This window comes from Porites lutea, chromosome 2 (genome assembly GCF_958299795.1).
Source record: "Porites lutea chromosome 2, jaPorLute2.1, whole genome shotgun sequence".
In the NCBI taxonomy this organism is placed as follows: domain Eukaryota; kingdom Metazoa; phylum Cnidaria; class Anthozoa; order Scleractinia; family Poritidae; genus Porites; species Porites lutea.
The window spans coordinates 16,035,377-16,053,514 of NC_133202.1; the positions used below are offsets into that span (position 1 = coordinate 16,035,377).

The following is an 18,138-nucleotide window of genomic DNA, read 5'->3' on the forward strand; positions in this document are numbered from 1 at the left end:
TATTGGAACATGGCACTTTTAAATCAGAGCACATCTGAAATAAACAATATTGATGATAAATTACTTTTCATGTGTACCACAGGATGCCTAGTCAAAATCAAAGTTTCAGAGGCATGAAAAAGCTAGCAGTCCTGGTATTACTGTACTGCTTCTTGAAATGGCATAACTAATTTTATTGTGATGTCCAGTGCCAGTACCATTTATCTATTAACCATTAATGTCAGAATTATACACCATTAAAATACTCGAATCAGCCAATCAACTTCCAGAATATCACCCAGAGCACCACCTTGCAATGTTTATAATTAAAAGTAAATGTTTACATATGTACCGTGAAAGCAGGGACTCCAGACCAGTCTCTGGGAGACTGTGACTGTGACAAACTTGAAACCATGATGGGGCTTTCTTGTGCAAGGAGGTAGCTGTTTCGTTTTGAGACCCCCAAGTTTTCGGTAGACGAGAGATGATTGCTGTTAGACTTCGTTAGCTGAAATAAACTAGAATGTTTACTTAAACTTCTCTGTTTGTAAAAATAGAATTTATACAAGTCAGCTTGCTCTGAGCCATTACACAACTCTGACCATAGGCTTACCATTATGTTTCTTGTTGTCGACATGGCTAAGCTGTATATCGTTGATTATTGATATTTATTATATAGACACGAGTGTTTTACTGGAAAATATACCACTCGTAAAATTCATAAAAACTACATCCGGGACTCGGATGGTTTATTTTCCATAATCTCACATGTGAGTTTATCGATGACGTAATTTCGGTAATTTCCCCTCGAAATTTGTAGGCGTCTTTCTTTTTGGCGAATAAAAATATATTATGTTATCGACGTCTTTTTGTCTATATAATAAAAAGAACATTAGACGGTGTCTTGAAGATATGAATTTTATTTTCTCGTGGCAAAAACAATATTTTACTCACTCGCTGCGCTCGTTCATAAAATATTGTTTTGCCACTCGAAAATAAAATTCATATCTTCGCGCCACCATGTAATATCCTCTATGTAGCTAACAAAGGGATGTAACACAAACAGAGGATAGTAAATCTGTGGTCTAACATCACATAGTACATGTATTTAGGGTGGGGTGTTACATACTCAGACTTCAGTGTTTGCATTGCAGTTCTACACTGTATACCCAACAGACAACACTACGATGTTGAGCACTTGCTACCATAAAAAAAAATAACGAAAATATTCAGCAATGATAATACAACAGAATCGACCACATGGCCAAAAATAAAGTAGCCTACCTTCATTTCGTTGCCAGCAATAGATTTCTTTGGTTTCAAGGACTGGGTTACTTTGCGCCTCCGTCCAATACGAGTAATCACACTCATTGCACACTAAAGAGGAACAACAAGGAATCACCTCTTATAATTCACCTTCAATTTGCTTTAAATGGCTAAATAGACTAAATACAAACACTATTCCAACTACAGTTAAACCACCACCCTGGGGGTACAAGTAAGTGGCCGTTTTAATGGAGGTCGCCAACTCAGTTTTTCATAAATTAGCTCAATCTTTAGCAAAAACAACACTTTACTTTGAAATAAACACAGGGCGAAGCAGCATTACCGGTCCACAAACAGTCATCACCTTTTATCTGGGAGTGTATTTTCCTTTATCAGGCTTTTTTAAATAAAGCCAAATTAAGTGTATCAAGTATATAAGGGCCATTAAATGGATGGCTAGAAGGTTACTCCAGCTGCTTGACAGACGGTGGTTGCGTAATTCAGGTTTCATTTACAATTTTTTTCTACAATAAATTACTTCAGGACTTGGATTACGGGCCGTTTAAGAGAGGGTGGCGGCTTAATGGAGGTTTAATGGAAGATGAATACTAACCATTGATGGTCCTTCAATGTAGTCATCACCTTCATCAGATTCTGTCATGTTGTCAGGATGTTCCTGGGTGATGGCTTCATGTTGAGTAAGAAGATGATTCTGGAGCTGTTCAATAACATTAAGTAGGTCTTGGACCATTTTTTGTTTTATCTCTAGTTCTTTCAGAAATCCTTCAGTCTTACGCAACTGCTTGTTCTGTTGTCTCAGTGCCTTACAGTCTAAACACTGTTTAAAGAGAAAACAAAAAACTTAAAAAACTGATTTCAAAAAATTGTGCAAGAACAAAATAATTCGTCAATAGCCCTCCAGGCCAGGGGTGTTCAAGGGGTGAATAGCGCTTTTCACTGGATGAATTTCCATCCAGTGGATAACAAATTTTTTGCCTGTAATACTTATCTGGCCCCAGTTGTCATCAGTGTCACACTCACCTGCGGCTCGTGTGCCACTTCTTTTTTTTTTTTTTTTTTTACCACATTTTGACGTCATCCGTGATTTATTACTGAACAGAAGCACGGCAACAGGAATCTATTTGTTAATTATCCATTGCATAGCACTATCCAATGTTTGAAAAATGGGGACCAGGATCACATAATTGTTACTATTGATGCTTTTGAGAAACTCCCAGATTTCCCTCCCAGTTCACCACATGTTTGCTTGCAGATTAATAAGGAAGACCTTTGAAAAATGTGGGAACAAACAAATAAGTCACTCAGTAGATGAATTTCACACAGTAACACACCCTTTCATGTAATGTACACTGACGGAGTGGACCAGGCACAGTTCTCTTATAGATAACACTTTAACTTTTTACGCATAGTAGGAAGCTTTAGCAGTTAACTACTGTGACGGCAACAAGAGTGGCAAAAAAGCAATAGGTCTAGATTGGCAAAATTGCAGACATGCATCATGCTTTATGGTACATTACGTTGCTGCAGTTGCACCACTACATCAAACCTTCTCTTTCCTGTTTTTTTATTTTTTGGCTGCCATCACCATCACAGATTCTAAGGCTTCCTCTTTTTTAGCTTTAATTACCTTTCTGACAACAAAAGTGTTCTCTTTATCTTTAACTTGTTTTAAGAGAAATCTTTCAGATGACTCTGAAGTTGAGCACACAAGGACCTACACAGATAATAATATACAGATTTAGCTAGGACTAAAAGTGAAGCTCTCGATAATAATTATTGTTTGTTCAAACAAAATATAAAATCGTGTAATGCTAGGTGGCGAAGGCAACGCGGGAGAATGGTGAAAAACAACAATAGGTCTAATTTGCAAAAAAAAGCAACTTTGTACGCGCAGCACACTTTTTTGTACATTTCTTTGCCATTGTTTTGCACGACTACAACGAGAAACTTCCAGAAACTTCTTAGTTACACGTTTTATGGAGGAAATGTCGTAGTTGGCGTGTTCTCGTTCACTTTTTTGTTTCACTGCCGCTCATTTTCACCTTGCATTGGTGGCCCCTAGCATTTCCCATTTTGTCACCGCCGCTACAAAATTTCCATGTTGTTCTTCCAACAAAAAAATGTCTCCTTTGTTTTTTATCTCTCGCTCTAGACCTCTGTCGCCCTTTTTCTCGTTGAGCTTCGCTGGCCTGCCGCCTACTTTCTCGTTTTCTCTGTCTTTCTCCTGCTCTGTATTCCAAATTTGTGGACATGACAATTAATCTAAACCAAGTACTTTAGACAACACGGATACAGAAACAATTTCCGCTTTCCGTTTTCGTCTTTATTGACTCTTTAGTTGTCTCTGCTTTACAAAACGCCGGTGGCTACGCGATTTCCCGCCAAATAACCTCGAGTTGCATTTGGGTTGCCATACCTGTTGATTGAGTTATTTTACATTGGTATGCCTGTGGTACGGACGGACGGTCGCTCGGGCGGGCGGGCGGTGTACGGTCACGTGAGTACCAAATTTTCTCGGATGGGTAGATTACATCATTTTCTTACCCATGGTGCTGCGCTGGAGCGCTTCGCGCGCGAGAGCTCCACTGTGAAAAAAAGTTATCACCTTGCATGTTTTTTGAGACAAGGCTTTCTCACATTTGCCTCAACTGAGTCAGTAAGGAGCTTATTCAGGTCATGTATACGTTACAGGTCAAAATTATATTCAGGTTGAAATAATTTTACCAAGGTCGTTTCTCAATTTCCTTTGTCTTTGTCATGAATAATTTGGGCTAAGATACAAAGAAAATAGAGAATCAACCTAGGTGAAAAAATTTTAATTTTGACCTGTGACCGCTTAGCTGTGCAACGAAGTTTGGCTCAACGTCTGCTTCGAGAAGTCGTCCAACACTGGTCTTTCTAACGGAGAGATTAGAAACCTTCTTATTGTATGTGTCATCGAGTTTGGCGGCAGCAAACGCGTCTTTGCATTTCTACTCGGCTCGTACTCAGTGCAATTTGGTTTACGAACGGAGATGAAAAATTTGGACAAAAGAAGATCGAGCTCATTGGCAGGTATGTTTTCAATTGCTCTAGACTCTTTCAGTGACTCACAAAATTTCTTCCATGCGTTTAAATCGCTCTTAGTCTTGTATTGAGTGGTTTTTGATTTCTGCTCCTGCAAAAAATTCTCAATTTCGACTTCATCTTTGCTCGTAGCTTCCTCGGCAAGTCTCAAATTTGCCAACGTTTGTCCACGGATTCTCCCATTTAGTATTATTAACAGGAACAAGCCAATTTTTTCATATTCTTTGTTTGTAACTGTTACAACAAGATCGGTCTAGATGCCGGTCTAGGTGGGAAAATCTAGACCGCGGTCAAGATCGATTTAAGCCAATCAAATTCTTGAATTTGTTAGTTTCCGGTCCTTCTGAAACACGGCCATATAATAATTCAAAATGTTTCGCCATTTCTGATTGGCTCCAAACCCCCGGCTAATTCTTCATAACCAATTGGTGCTTAACCATATGTAATTCTTCACATCCTACCAGCCTCATTCAATAATTGCTAAATAATAATATTAACTGGATAACAATTATAATAAATTTACTAGCTCTGATTTAGCAATACTAAAGATTGCAACCTATAATCATTACCTTCTCATCTTTTGACTGTAACACTTTTTTAACTGTCAAATTCTCTGGATTTAGTGTGTAAGAGGTATAAAGGGTGCAGTCACTGGTGACAACATTTTCCAGTAAACATGGCAGAGGTAACAATGTTGGAAACAGCGATATCAACTTCTTGGCTACATCAGTGCGTCTAATGTGCAGCAATGCTGAAAACAGCGCCTCAGGTGTCGCAGAAGCACCATAATCTTCTTTCCATTTGAAAAGAACCTGAATCGCCTTTTCGCTAACACCACTGAAGTCTTCATTAATATTGTTAAGAACACACTCCTTTATTGATAAATGCCTTCCAAGCTTTCTCCAAGAGACCCCAACATCCTCATTTATATCATAAAATAATGATTGCAAACAGGGTGGAGAAGTTGAAGTCAAGCCTCTATCTGCAAAGTAGTTGTTCATGGACCCACTGTCAGTAGGTTGTTTTTATAAGTAAGAGTCAGAGAAATATTCAGCTGGGATCAGCTCAGCCACAGGTAGTAACCTGCACTGCTAACTACTGTAATCAAAGGAAACCAAATGTGAAGTTGAAGGTGAAGGTGAACTAGCAGATTTCCTTCGGCAGATGGTTCACAGGGAGAATTTGACCCTTGACTAAACTATCAAAGTTGATAGAAAATAAAAACGGGTCTTCCAATGATATTCTATTTGACATTCTATTGCAAATATGACTTAGCACTTCCTGGTTATTAGTACAAAGTATTTATAGACATCAAAATCGATCTGCTTCTACTCAATATGAGTAATAATATTAGAGCTGATAGATAGCAAAGGCTTGTTGTAAACTGTGCAATATTTAACTTACAATGGGCGACAGAATTTTTGAGATATTCTACTCAAAAAAGATAACTTCAGAGAACAAAAGAATCCACAGCCCTCCGCTGTCCCCTCAATTCAAAGTTGGGATGTTTGTTGTTTTCCATAGGTAGCTCAAGCAGCGGCACAACATTGCATGGAGGGAATGGGGGAAGAAAAACTTTATTTTCCCCTTTTGACGTCAGTAAAACGCCAGAAAGCCCCTTTAGGGCGAACTATCTCAACTAATTTTGTTGCCAATTGTAGGTTACCATGGTTAAAACCTTAGCAATCAGTTATCTCTGACAGGTTGCTTTGCATAACCGTTTAATTTAAGAGCGAATTTTACCTACACTTAAATATAAACAATATCCTGTAAAAAGTAGCGCTATGTATTATTAACCTGCAATATTTCTTGCATGAAAAAGATTGTTCAAAAAGCTGGAGCAAGTTGTGAAACATAATCAAACTTTCCAGAACCTGCCTCGTACCCAGACGTCTCTCTTTTGATGAAAATGTGCGCGCAAAGGAAGGCGGGAAGGAGAGCCCTTCCCATGGTCCCTTGCGGTTCATCACCAGTTACTCGTTTCTCGCTCGCCTCTGCCGTGCGAAAAACGAAGCGCCTGAGGAGGAGGCTGTTCCAGAACGGTGTTTTTTAATCAAACAGCTTCAATTATAACTATTCACCACAAAAAACTGCACCATACATGTTTGCTCCTAAGCCTGCTGCATGTCAGTCACAACCGCATACTGAGACTTCTTCTTTGGGTGATAAGCTTTCATAAAATATATAACGTAGCACAAAACTGGATAATTCACTTGGGTTCAGTGCCTTATTGGCGCTTTGATTTTTGAAAATCACGTTAACAATATTCAACTGGGTTAGCAATATAAACTTTCACACTTTCAATTCTCTGTGTTCTATAAGACATTCATTAAGAGCAATTCTTTGGTTTACAAGGAAAGACAGTCGTAGATAGTTATGGAATGTTTGTTGACCTTTTAGAACTTGCACAACTTGCAAACAATTATTGTTCTGCAGACACTTCAGCGGACTACAAGATATTGAGCATTTTTACAGTTGTATTTGCTCAGCAGTTAACAGTTATTGCACATAATGTGCAGATTAGAACTTTTGGTATAATACATTGTATTGTGCAGTTTACAACACGCTGATAATAGTATATGTAACAGTAAATAAGAATTTGGCATTTGTAGCAGAATACAAGGAGAATTTTCGTTTATGTACAGGAATTTGGCAAATAGAAGGCAAGACAAGAAGAAAATAATCTTCAAAGTTTTTCCTCTACATCTGTACTTTAACCTCAGTAATAATGTTGGATATAAAATATTACAGCTGAACTGATACTAAACTTCAACAAAATGCTTGTTATACTTTTAAGATACTTTTATTTGAAGGAAGATCATTGCAGTTATATACGCAACGTATGCAGTTGTGAAAAGAAAGCCAAAAAAAATTCAGGCTTACACGGGATTCGAACCCTTGACCTCTGCGATACCGGTGCAGTGCTCTACCAATTAATCTTCCTTCAAATAATTCTTCACTCTGCAGTTTACATATAATATATGATTTTCATATATTCATAATTTCATCATCATCCTTTCACGGGTTTATAACGAACCAATTTAACGACCTGCTCCAAGTTGGCTTGTTAGCTTAACTGGTAGAGAGCTGCACCGGTATCGCACAGGTCAAGGGTTCGAATCTCGCCGTACAAGCCTAAAAATTTTTCAGGCTTTCTTCTCGCAACTGCATAAGTTGCGTATATAGCTGCGATGATCTTCCTTCAAATGATTCTTCACTCCGCAGTTCACATATATGATTTTCATATATTCATAATTTTAAGATACTTTTGTTGATTTATTTTACCAGCATGAATTCAGCATGTGTGTGCTTGATTTTTTATCATGACCATGTTAACTCTTAAGTATCGATAAGTATTTTTTCCTTAAAAGGAAAGGGACAATTGGTGGTAGAAAACCCTTTGTGCGATTTAGTGATGCCATGAAAAAAAAATAAAAAAATTAGCCATTTCTCTGAAATTACAAGGTCAAAAGTGCTTACATCAAAAAAACTGTTCATTTGATGAGGAGATCATAATAGGTCAGAGTCTAAGGGCGTTGGCTGGGATTTCTTAATTTCAAAAAAGTTATTTTTAAAAGTATGCGGACCATATGGAAACAGTTTCCGGGAAACAAGTTGACATCAGGAAGACTCACTTTCACGATTCAACGCGCCAAAGGGAGGCGGAGTCAACACCTGGAAAAAATGGCGGCACAAGGGGAGGGACGATATCGAGGGACTGAGTAAATTGTCCTACCTCAACGACGAACCTATCATAGAAACTGGTTAAAACTTCTACTCAAACGGGTTCTTTACAAACAACCGTAGAAATACAGTTAAAGCGACCGCGTGACCATCGTTTTTGTTGGAACAGCTGGAAAGAGGACAAGTAACATTAGGGTCGTGTATACGAGAGAAAATAAGCCGCGGCTTAGTCTGGACAGGCTTACTAGAGACGCGAAAGGAACCATTTATACGAGTACGGCTTACATGACACGCAAACTGCTGGTATAAATGGTTCACGGCCTAGCTCGCGGACAGATGACGTAGCTTATTTCTGTGCCTAGCGTGATTTGCGAGAAGCGAAACGAATGGCTTGGTCTGGAAAATCGCCATATTTTACATTGCCTTTTTCGTTTCTAATGAACATTTCGGTCAAGATTATCGCTGGGCTGTTGCGAAACTTGTGCGGAAACCTCGACGAAAAATTCAGAGATGTTCCAGGAACGCATATGGATGAGATGGAGTATAGACAAAATTTTCGACTCTCTCGTGCAGCAGGTCATTTTCCAACCACTGCAGCGCGCGTCTCTCAGCCGTGAAGGTCTGGGATGTAATTGAACACAGAGCATAAGCAGCAATCGTTCATGACTTCAGCAAGCCGCTGACAACGTTCTAGTGCATTTATACGAACACTTTCACATCCAAGGTAATCCGCGGCTTGAGCTAGCCATGGATTGAATAAGCCGTGAATATAGGATTTTGTACCATTTATACCGGGTGTTCGCGTCTTATGTAAGCCGCGGCCAGAGTAAGCCGTGGCTTATTGTCACTTGCCCGGATAAGCGTTGAACACCAAACGCGCGGGTCATACAGAAGCGACCGTTCAAACGACCGTGTGTTGAAAGAGGAAGGAACAAAACCTAAGGTTTCGAATATTTTTCTCCAGGACACGACCAGGAATCTTGTGGAACACACCGTTTCCTGCTTGACTGATATTTTGTTCCGCACTTCACATTGACAAAACATTTAAAAACGAGGTGAATAGAAGCTGAATATTCGCGGCGAGGTAAATTTTCCAAAAGCCACTATTCACTGAGATTAATAGGGATCGCAACAAAATCAGTAAGAAAACCATTTAACTTCAATTTGATTTACGGAACAAATCATGCGTGGAAAATCGGTATACGGTACATGCGCAAAAGTTCGATCTTTACAGAATTTTCAATAATTGCAAATCAAATCGCAGTTAGAGAATCCGTTCGCAAACAATAGCCTAGTGGTTTATATGGAATCGCCAGGAATTTAAATTGCGCTTCCCAGCCTGAGAAGAAAAGTAGAACTTTGTTTTCATCTGTTGACTCGCCAAATTATATTTATATATTAGCGAAAAAGGATTCTTGTGCAGCTTGTGCTGTTCTTCGTATAAAGTGCATGCAGACAATGGTGCCCTGGTTGCTTGAGGTAAGGCGCCGTTTCTCTGTAGTTTTCTCTGTACTGTTTAATTAAAATCTCGGGTTTTCTTCAGCATTCTTTTTTTGGTCATAAGTTGAAATTGATTTCTGGGGAAAATTCGTCTTTAAAGAAAATGTTGAGTTTACAAAACCACCTCCTCTACTAGATTAAACTGTATTTTAAACATTCCACCGAGCAAAAAAATACTGGTAATCGGAAATACTTCGAATCAAAAATACTGCTAATCAGAAAACGATCTTTTGAATACTTTGAAGACTTTTCTTACCTCCAAAATAGTCCTTCTAGGGTGGGACATCGTTAAGGTTACAAACATCGCGTAATTTGGCGAAGAGCACGAGATCAAATCTTTCTAATTTTCCTTTAAATCTGTGATGAGAACAGCCAAATATACCTTTCAGCTTAAAAAGGTTCTTGCCCATACCTGGTCGTCCGAAGTAAAAAATCTGCTTAGGCGTTTGATGAAGTCTTCCGCCGTCAACAATGTCGGTGTAGTGTTTACGTTCCTTCTGTGTTACTAGGTTGGGATCCTTCTCATCCATAAGCCAAGATAACTGGGTGTAAACGTTGTCAATGTCAACGGCAGAGCTTTGGTCCCACGGAACGATTTTGACTTTGCTGTAGGCTTCATAAAGTGATAGCAGCTGTTTCTGGCACTCCTCGAGGCAGAGAGAATCTGGTAACCTGGGTAGCTCCTCCTTATTGGCCGGGTCTTCATAATGAGGCCATTGTTCAAACACAAATGAATTATTCAACATGTTGGACACAAGCGAAGCCTGCATTATGCATGCATAACTCTCCCAAGACTTTTCTGCAGGATTGTTACCATTGGCAAAGTGAGAATTCTCTTTAACAATCACCCATTCAATCTTAAGTTCATGTAATGCACCAAAAAGACCTGTAAAAAACATTAAACGATATCATTGAAAATTCAATTTCTATACAAAAAGAGATGAATTTAAAGATGCAAATAGATCCCCCAGTTAGCATCACAGCGTAGGTTGATCAAGATGTGAAAACAAACAATAAGGTATATAGATTTAGCCAGGGCTAAAAGGGAAGCTCCCATTAATAAATTTGTAATCAAACAATAAACTTGTATTCCACAAATCAGTTCACTTTAGAGCACATTCATGTGACTTTTGAGGGATTAAGGCTAAGTGATTTGAGAGAAAAATAATTCTCAAATAGTCCAAGAATGCACCAATCTTACATCGAGTTGATGGCCTTTATATTTACACCCCAAAAATAGCAATAATCTTCGATCACATTTAACAGCCATAATGGTTCTTGATCACAGTAGATTGGGCCTGGGAAACAAATTCTTGGAAAGCAAATCAGGCCGATTTTTTTTTGCTTGACAAGTTTGCTTTACAAAATCTTGCTAACAAATCTGGGGGCGTGTAAACCAACCTTTTATACTTTTTATACATCACATCTGAGGTGAAACAGTACTATGAGGCGCTGTTTTTATCATACAGACCTCAGACAGAATGCAGTATTTTACAATTTTGAAATACAAATTGCACTCTTTCAGTATTCAGGACGATCGAAGCACGCGTGGGCTTTTAGCGAAACCGCTAAAAAAATTTCCAAAATCACCTATATAACGGCCAGCCGGTTGCAAGCTGTGGAGTGTTTGAATGAACATTAATAGAGTTACGCTTCAACATAATAAAGAATTTATTATGTTTATTTTTTTATTTAATGGTTTTATAACGATGTGTAAAGTAACATAAAAAGCGTTTGATACGCGCGGCATTTTGAGTACTCCTGCAATTATTTGCTCGCCACTGACAAATCATGATATTTTGCTCAACCTCGTTAAATAATTGTTAATTTTCCAAACCTAGAACAGATCTCAACGGATCAGATTGAAAACAGGATCACAAAGAATCATAACCAACATCCATTTATACACCTTAACTGGTGAAGAAGGACAAAGTGAAGCAAAGTTTCTTGTATATAAGAAAAACAGCACAACATGCATCAGGCCCCGAACCTGGACTTCCAGATCTGAAGTCTGAGATACTCTCCACTAGGCCACCATGTCTCTCGTAAGAAAACGTAACAAGAGAGAAAAGATGTCATTAAACAAGGAATAAATATCTTACCCTCACCACCGATTTCATATGCAGTAGCTTCAGTAAAATGAGACATGTTTTGCTGTTCAGCACTGACTGTGTTTACGCCACTTAAAATATCCCCATCACAGCAGACCTGAACTTTATGATCTTCTGGACTTTTCAATGGAGGAATCCAGCCATGATCTGCATGCCTGACAAGGTACAAAATATCTCTTCCTACCGGGGTTTTTAATGAATCAGTTGTAAGCTTAGAAGATACCACTACGTCACTTAGCTGTAAGTTGGTGTCAACGCAGTAGCCAACATAGAAAGCAGCCTTGGGTCTCAGTTCCACAACGGCATTCTTGACAGTGACCAGCGAGCCATGTGGAGCTGAAGAGCCCTCAGAACATGTCATCAAAGCAACTTTTAGGGGCACATCTCCACTTTCACCCATGTTCCCAAAGTACACATATCCAAAGTTCTTGAGGTAACTTTTAAAGGCATTTCTCAAGTATGCAAAACAGGCTAAGATCTCCGAATCGTCTACTGTCAACAAAAGAATGTCAACAGGAAGATGGACTTCATCCCACGGTTTGAATGTGTTAGGAAGATCACTTTTCATGGGAAGTTCTAGGGTGAGTGCAGGTGGAAAACCTGCCATATTCTTATGAGCACTATCTCCTTTTCCTTTTAAGCTCTTGGTGCTGTGCCACGGCGTCTCGATTAACAATTTCCCTAAAATGTCAAAAAGTAAGATCACAAATTAAATTAAAGTTGCACAATGAGAGAAAGAAAAGATTCTAAACTACCACGCACACAAGCTTTGGGATCTGTTCTGACAGTCTATTTGTATAGGTAATAGCATGATTTGTAGTGATATTTGGCATAAATACCACGAGTGATATTTCGAAATCGTTATACGTAATTTCACGAGCCGTTAGGCGACTGAAATTTGAGACAATTTTCAAATATCCCGAGTGGTATTTATGCCAAATATCACTACAAATCATGCTATTATTTGTTTGTACCACTACCCGCAAAAGGTTTGTAATTTTCACATGTAGGTATTTCAAATTAAGCTGAAATACCACTGCTCTAACCCAATCAAATTGCAGAAATTTCTCATGTAGTGGTATAAACAACGAAACACTTAAACGCAAGTAAATACACCTGGGAGAACTAACTAAAACAAGTACTGAAAACTACAAACAGACAGACAGACAAGAAGTCGGACTGTCTGTGGGAGTGGCGGGGTAGGAAAATTTGTATCTGCACTATGCTTATAATCTCGCTTCCGTAATTTTCTTGCTTATGCTATAAAGTGCGAGTATAGCCGTGATAAATTGTTTAATAAAAAAGATCTAAATAAGTCAAATTAATCTTAAGGAGCGTGAGAATGCTGCTTAAAATCATATTTCTCTGCTTGGGGTTTTTGGTGTGTTTTAAGTTTCTGGTTATTTTTTCTACTCATTTTGAAATGGAGAGAAGAATAACAAGTTAATTTTTCCTTGCTGAGTCAGGTGACTACTATTGTATTCACTTTACGCCGGATGGCCTTTTTGAAGCATATTATTTCAAATGAAATTAATGTCTGGTTGAAATTTACGTTAGCCGTGCTTCATTAGTTACATTAGTTAACTTTTTGCAAATATTGATAATACACTTTCAATTGTTTTTGCGGCAGAGTACTGTGCGGAATGCTCGATACATTCGTGCACTACCAACTTCTGCTGTACTCGGCTCCAGTTTACGGGAATGGGCCTGATATGGCTACGGCATTGCCTTGTACACTGAGAAATAAGTTTCAAAGGTCAATATTATTGCATATGGTCACATACTTATCTCCAAATTGCCTAAAAGGCGTAAGAAAAACGCAGAAAACAGACCCTTTTTTTCAAAAACCAGGATTCAGACATATAAGTTTAACTGCACACACGTTATAAGACTTTGAAACTGAAGTCTAAGAAGTAAAGAAGCGATAACATTGCGCCTGGCACTATCTTGAATATTCACGGTAAAGAACTAGGCTCGATCTTGTTACTTCACCAGATGAAAAAAATATCTGGATTTAGCGTATACACGATTCCGGATTCATAGCGTATTCAAAAATTTCTACCCTGCAGAGCGAATTCAAAAAGTTGCGGATTTGTATGCCGGATTCACCGGATGCGTTAGGACGGAAACCGCATCCGGAAAGAAAAAGTTGCGGATTCAATAATATCCGGATACGTGTGGACGGGGCCTAATAAGGGGGAGGTTTATCAAAATAAAGTCACTGCACGTAACGTATTAACGACAATTTGATAGGTTAATGGGTGTATGAATTATTAATGAGTTTTTGAAGCCCAGTATTGTATTACTTGATGAATTAACATGAACTTGATGAATATTTTGAACAAATAATAAAACAACTATATTATTAAATTCGGCTTTCGTATGATATAAAGAATCACGCAGATCAAGGGGGCTCTTACCCAATAAGACCATCCTCGACTTGCATAACTCTTCATACCACTCTCAGCATCATTTAATAACTGTTAAATACCTTCAATATTATATAACGCTAATGAGACGCTCAAATTAGGAGTCATTACAAAGGTCAACATGGCCGCTAGTAGAGGTTGGGCTACCTGTGGTTGGCCGCTATTAACGAATCAAGCGGCATGTGTAGGGGTGGCAGAAGTCAATGAGAGCTTTTGTTTAAGTCTTTTCTTCCCTTCGTTTTCTTTCCATATTTTGACCAGAAAAGCCTTAGCATCATCCTGATTTGTTCATTTATTACGATCTTAACGAGTAAGTTACACCTCAATTATTTACTGGACTTAAAACCATAAAAGAAAGCTCCAGATCGCGTTGTAAGTTCAGTGGAGAGCAAATTTATAGAAACGGCGTAGTTGCAGAAAAAGATCCTATATTAATATTATATCATAGTTAAATTTTACTGTGATATCTGCAATTAAAGTTACTAAAAACTTAACTGGCTCTAGCAGCATTGAGCCAATAGAATGTACTCTATTCAATGTTACTAGGAACTAAAGAAAATATATTACCTTTGCCGCAGTCTGACAACCATTGAGAACAATACGACGACTTGTCTGGGCTCTCCAAGGGATTTTCCCTCGCGAGAACTATGGGTTGCTGTTGTTTTTCGTCATCTCTTGATTCTGTTTTATAATAACAGCGTAGTTACAACAAGGTCCCTATAGTCTATGCCCCTTAAATTCTGTCATTTCTTTTTTAATTCTTTGGATTGCGGTCTGAAAGAGGTCCTCCGTCTTTGAAGATCAAAACCGTATGTCAGTAATTCAGTTTTTACATAAGCATGAAAGATTCAGTCTGTAGCAAATGTTAGAAATTGTCAAGTCCAACCAAAATTCAACCTGCGAGCAAGCTCTTGTAGTGGGGGGGGAGGGGGAGGGGGGTAGAAGGGGATCAAGCAAGGGTTTGCCCCTTTCCCTCGCCCAGTTGTCTGCTGACTGCAGGAATCTAAGAGTAAAGCCTCGACATTTTATTAGAAAAACGGGTTGGCTGAGTCAGTATTTTTATTGAGTTGCTCCTTAAAGGAATTGAGTACCATATTTAAGCCATAATTCTTTAAATTGAAGCTACCGTTTTATGCGCCCTAGCTGGACAACGTGACATAAAACGATTCGTTCGAAAAAGATCTAGTAGCTCTGCATAGGTCCACTAGTAATGAAGCAGACATTTTTTAAGGGCCTGTTCATATAAGGTGCGCCACGCCGGCTAGCCGAGCAGGCCTGCCTTATCAAGCGGGCTCAACGCATGACCTACTTCCTCATAAAATTGTCGTAGAGTTCATATGAGAAGGCGTGCTGGCTAGATTTTCAGAGGGAACGTAAGTCTCCGCTTCACTGATACAAAATCTCAGCCAGCAGTATAATTAAAATAGTAATGTCCAAAATAATGACGTTCAGTTTGTACAAGCGATTTTTATATCACTCTCTGTAAAAAAAAAATTACACGTATTAGTGAGTTATATATTTTGTTAAAGAGGGCGCACAGTATTTTAATTATCTTTACGTAAATTTCGTTCGTTGATAATTTCAGGTTCTGATCCATTCTCTCCTGAAACATTAGCCTGCGTAGCAAGCGTTTGCAATCGACGAACTCGCGCGTAAACGCTTGCTACGCAGGCTACTGAAACATCGTATCTTCCCCTACAACTTGCAAGAGACATTTTTGCGGCAATGCTACCTCCGTGATACGGATGATCTTCAGAAAGTATGAGGTCGGTTTAACTTTTGTAAGACTTTAAGCTCAATGTATTGAGCTCTTGGACTGAAGAGAGTGTTGAATACAGCAGCAGCAGTCGTAGTAGCACAATTACCTTCAGTGTTTAACGGGTAACCAGTTCCCGGGACAAGTCACATTCTGCAACCTTGGTAGTTGAGAACCTGTTGGAGGATTCGTGCTGTTCCTAATAGGACAGTCTTTTGAATCTGAGCCACATCAAGATTCACCCCTATGCTTTCAAGATGGCCGACTAATTATAATAATAATAATAATTATTATTATTATTATTGTTATTATTATTATTACTATTACTATCATTATTATTTAAACATAATAATACATGTAGACAGATGCAGTAAATAAACTACACTGATGCCTTGGCATTTTTTAAAAAAGTTCCTTTAGTTGAGCAATAATTTTTCCTTACCTCTGCAAGCACTCATCTTGACTAACTCAACGTCAGAATCAGAATTTTCTTTCTCTGAACCAGAGGATGAAGTTTCACCATCAGCAGAATATCCTGTTTCTATGATATCGTCTTCCCAAATTTGATTTAAGTCCTTGTCAGAAGAAGGTTTTGTCGCTAATAAAGAGAAGAATAACATGACTGAAAAAGGCATTCAAATCAAATTCTCTTATCGTATCCAAGACTGCTTTTTGAGAAAAGGGTTGTAATTTATACTACGTTCCAGAACATTTAGACAACTACAGTGCATGGAATTTCTACTACTTGAGGGAACCTTTCAACAGTGGCCTTCTCTCCACATCAGACGCGTTCTACACGATCACTTTTGTTTTAACTTTTCCATACTGAGAACCTTTTTCACGACTGCAGCGGCCACTAAATTGCCTCCAAACTGCCAAGGAAATAACTCCTTCCATAACGGCGATTGAGCAAGCAGACGGTGTACAAAATTATTCGCACTACTTTTGTTCAGTAAAAATTTTGTAACTTGGGCCATCTAAGCGCTTAGAACAGCGATGTATAAGCGCTATATAAATTCCATTATTATTAATATATAGATTTCAGCCAGGGCTAAAAGCGAAGCTCCCGTTAATAAATTCATAATTTAAATCAAACAATAAACTTGTAATCCACAGATCAGGGCACATTCATTTGACTTTTGAGGCAAAGGCTAAGTGATTTATGAGAAAAATAATTTGACAGTCCAAGAGTGAAACAAATTTTACATCGAGTTATTAAATAGTCTTATTTGTACACCCCAAAAAAGAATCATGTTCGATCACATACAGTAGATTAGGCCTGGAAAACAAATAGACCTATTCGTGTCTTGAATTTGCATTAGCTGTTGCATCGTAATGTGGCATTGACCAGTCTCTCCTACATTGCTCCGTTAGAGAGACTATGGATAATTGGACAAGTTCGACAAGTTTAGTTTACTAGTAAATCTTGGCGACGAATCTGGTGGGGTGTAAACCAGCCTTTTTCTGATCACGTCTCAGGTAAACAGTACTCTTTTTTATCATACAGACCTCGGGCAGGATTTTTTTCTTTTTTGCCCCATTTAAACCTATAATTTTGCAGTTTTTCACAATTTTGCAAGAGAATTTGCACCCATTCAATATTCACGACGATCAAAGCACGCGCTTCCTTTGCACAACAAATTATAGCATTGAATTATAAAACGTTTTCATGAAGAGAATTCTCAGATAATGCCGGGACTTTTCAGGTAGAAAAATCTGGTCGTATGTGATATGCGGGGTAATAATTACGGGCTTTTAATGAAAACGATAAAAAAAAATTCCCAAAATCACTTTTCGGCCAGCCGGGCGGGTTCTCACTTTTGACAGGCACCAAAATTGCAGTGCGACTAATAGAGTTACCATTTACGCTTCAACATGATAGAGAAATTGTTATGTTTAGGTTTTATTTCCCTTTATTTATTAAACTGTGTATGGTTTTGTTATGTGTAATCTTTAAAAGCGAGTGATATTTACGCGCGGAATTTACGCGCGGCGTTTTGAGTATTCTTGCATGCGATGTTAATGTTCGACTGGAAACAACCGGTGCAGCGGTAAAAATTGCGAGAGGGACTACTAACAATCAATAAAATAAATACAATTCGGTGAAGCATGTACAGAGACAATAATTTTCATTCACGAAGAGAAGTATTGAGAGTAAAGTGTCTCTGAAAATCATGAGTCAGGTAAGCATAAGCTTATTTATGTTTTAAGCCGGCTCCCGGTGTTTGCTCTTTTTCAAGATGAACTCGAGGCAAGAAAATCGCTCAGAGCTTTCTGTTTACAGCCAAAATCATAACTAAATAATCTTCGGAACCTTTTCTTTGAA

General features: G+C 38.5%; 1 protein-coding gene across 1 annotated transcript in view; it reads right to left on the bottom strand.

Moving 5' to 3' along the window:
* Positions 1 to 319: 319 nt before the first annotated feature.
* The window catches only part of LOC140925701 (uncharacterized), a 50,997-nt gene continuing 33,178 nt past the window's right edge, over positions 320 to 18,138 (bottom strand). The window contains exons 17-25 of the mRNA XM_073375599.1: positions 16,255 to 16,410; positions 14,624 to 14,737; positions 11,619 to 12,308; positions 9,929 to 10,402; positions 4,902 to 5,314; positions 2,894 to 2,980; positions 1,859 to 2,083; positions 1,264 to 1,356; positions 320 to 487 (exon numbers count right to left, since the gene is read on the bottom strand). Coding sequence (XP_073231700.1) covers positions 320 to 487; positions 1,264 to 1,356; positions 1,859 to 2,083; positions 2,894 to 2,980; positions 4,902 to 5,314; positions 9,929 to 10,402; positions 11,619 to 12,308; positions 14,624 to 14,737; positions 16,255 to 16,410 — 2,420 coding nt within the window. The remainder of the gene's footprint in view (positions 488 to 1,263; positions 1,357 to 1,858; positions 2,084 to 2,893; positions 2,981 to 4,901; positions 5,315 to 9,928; positions 10,403 to 11,618; positions 12,309 to 14,623; positions 14,738 to 16,254; positions 16,411 to 18,138) is intronic.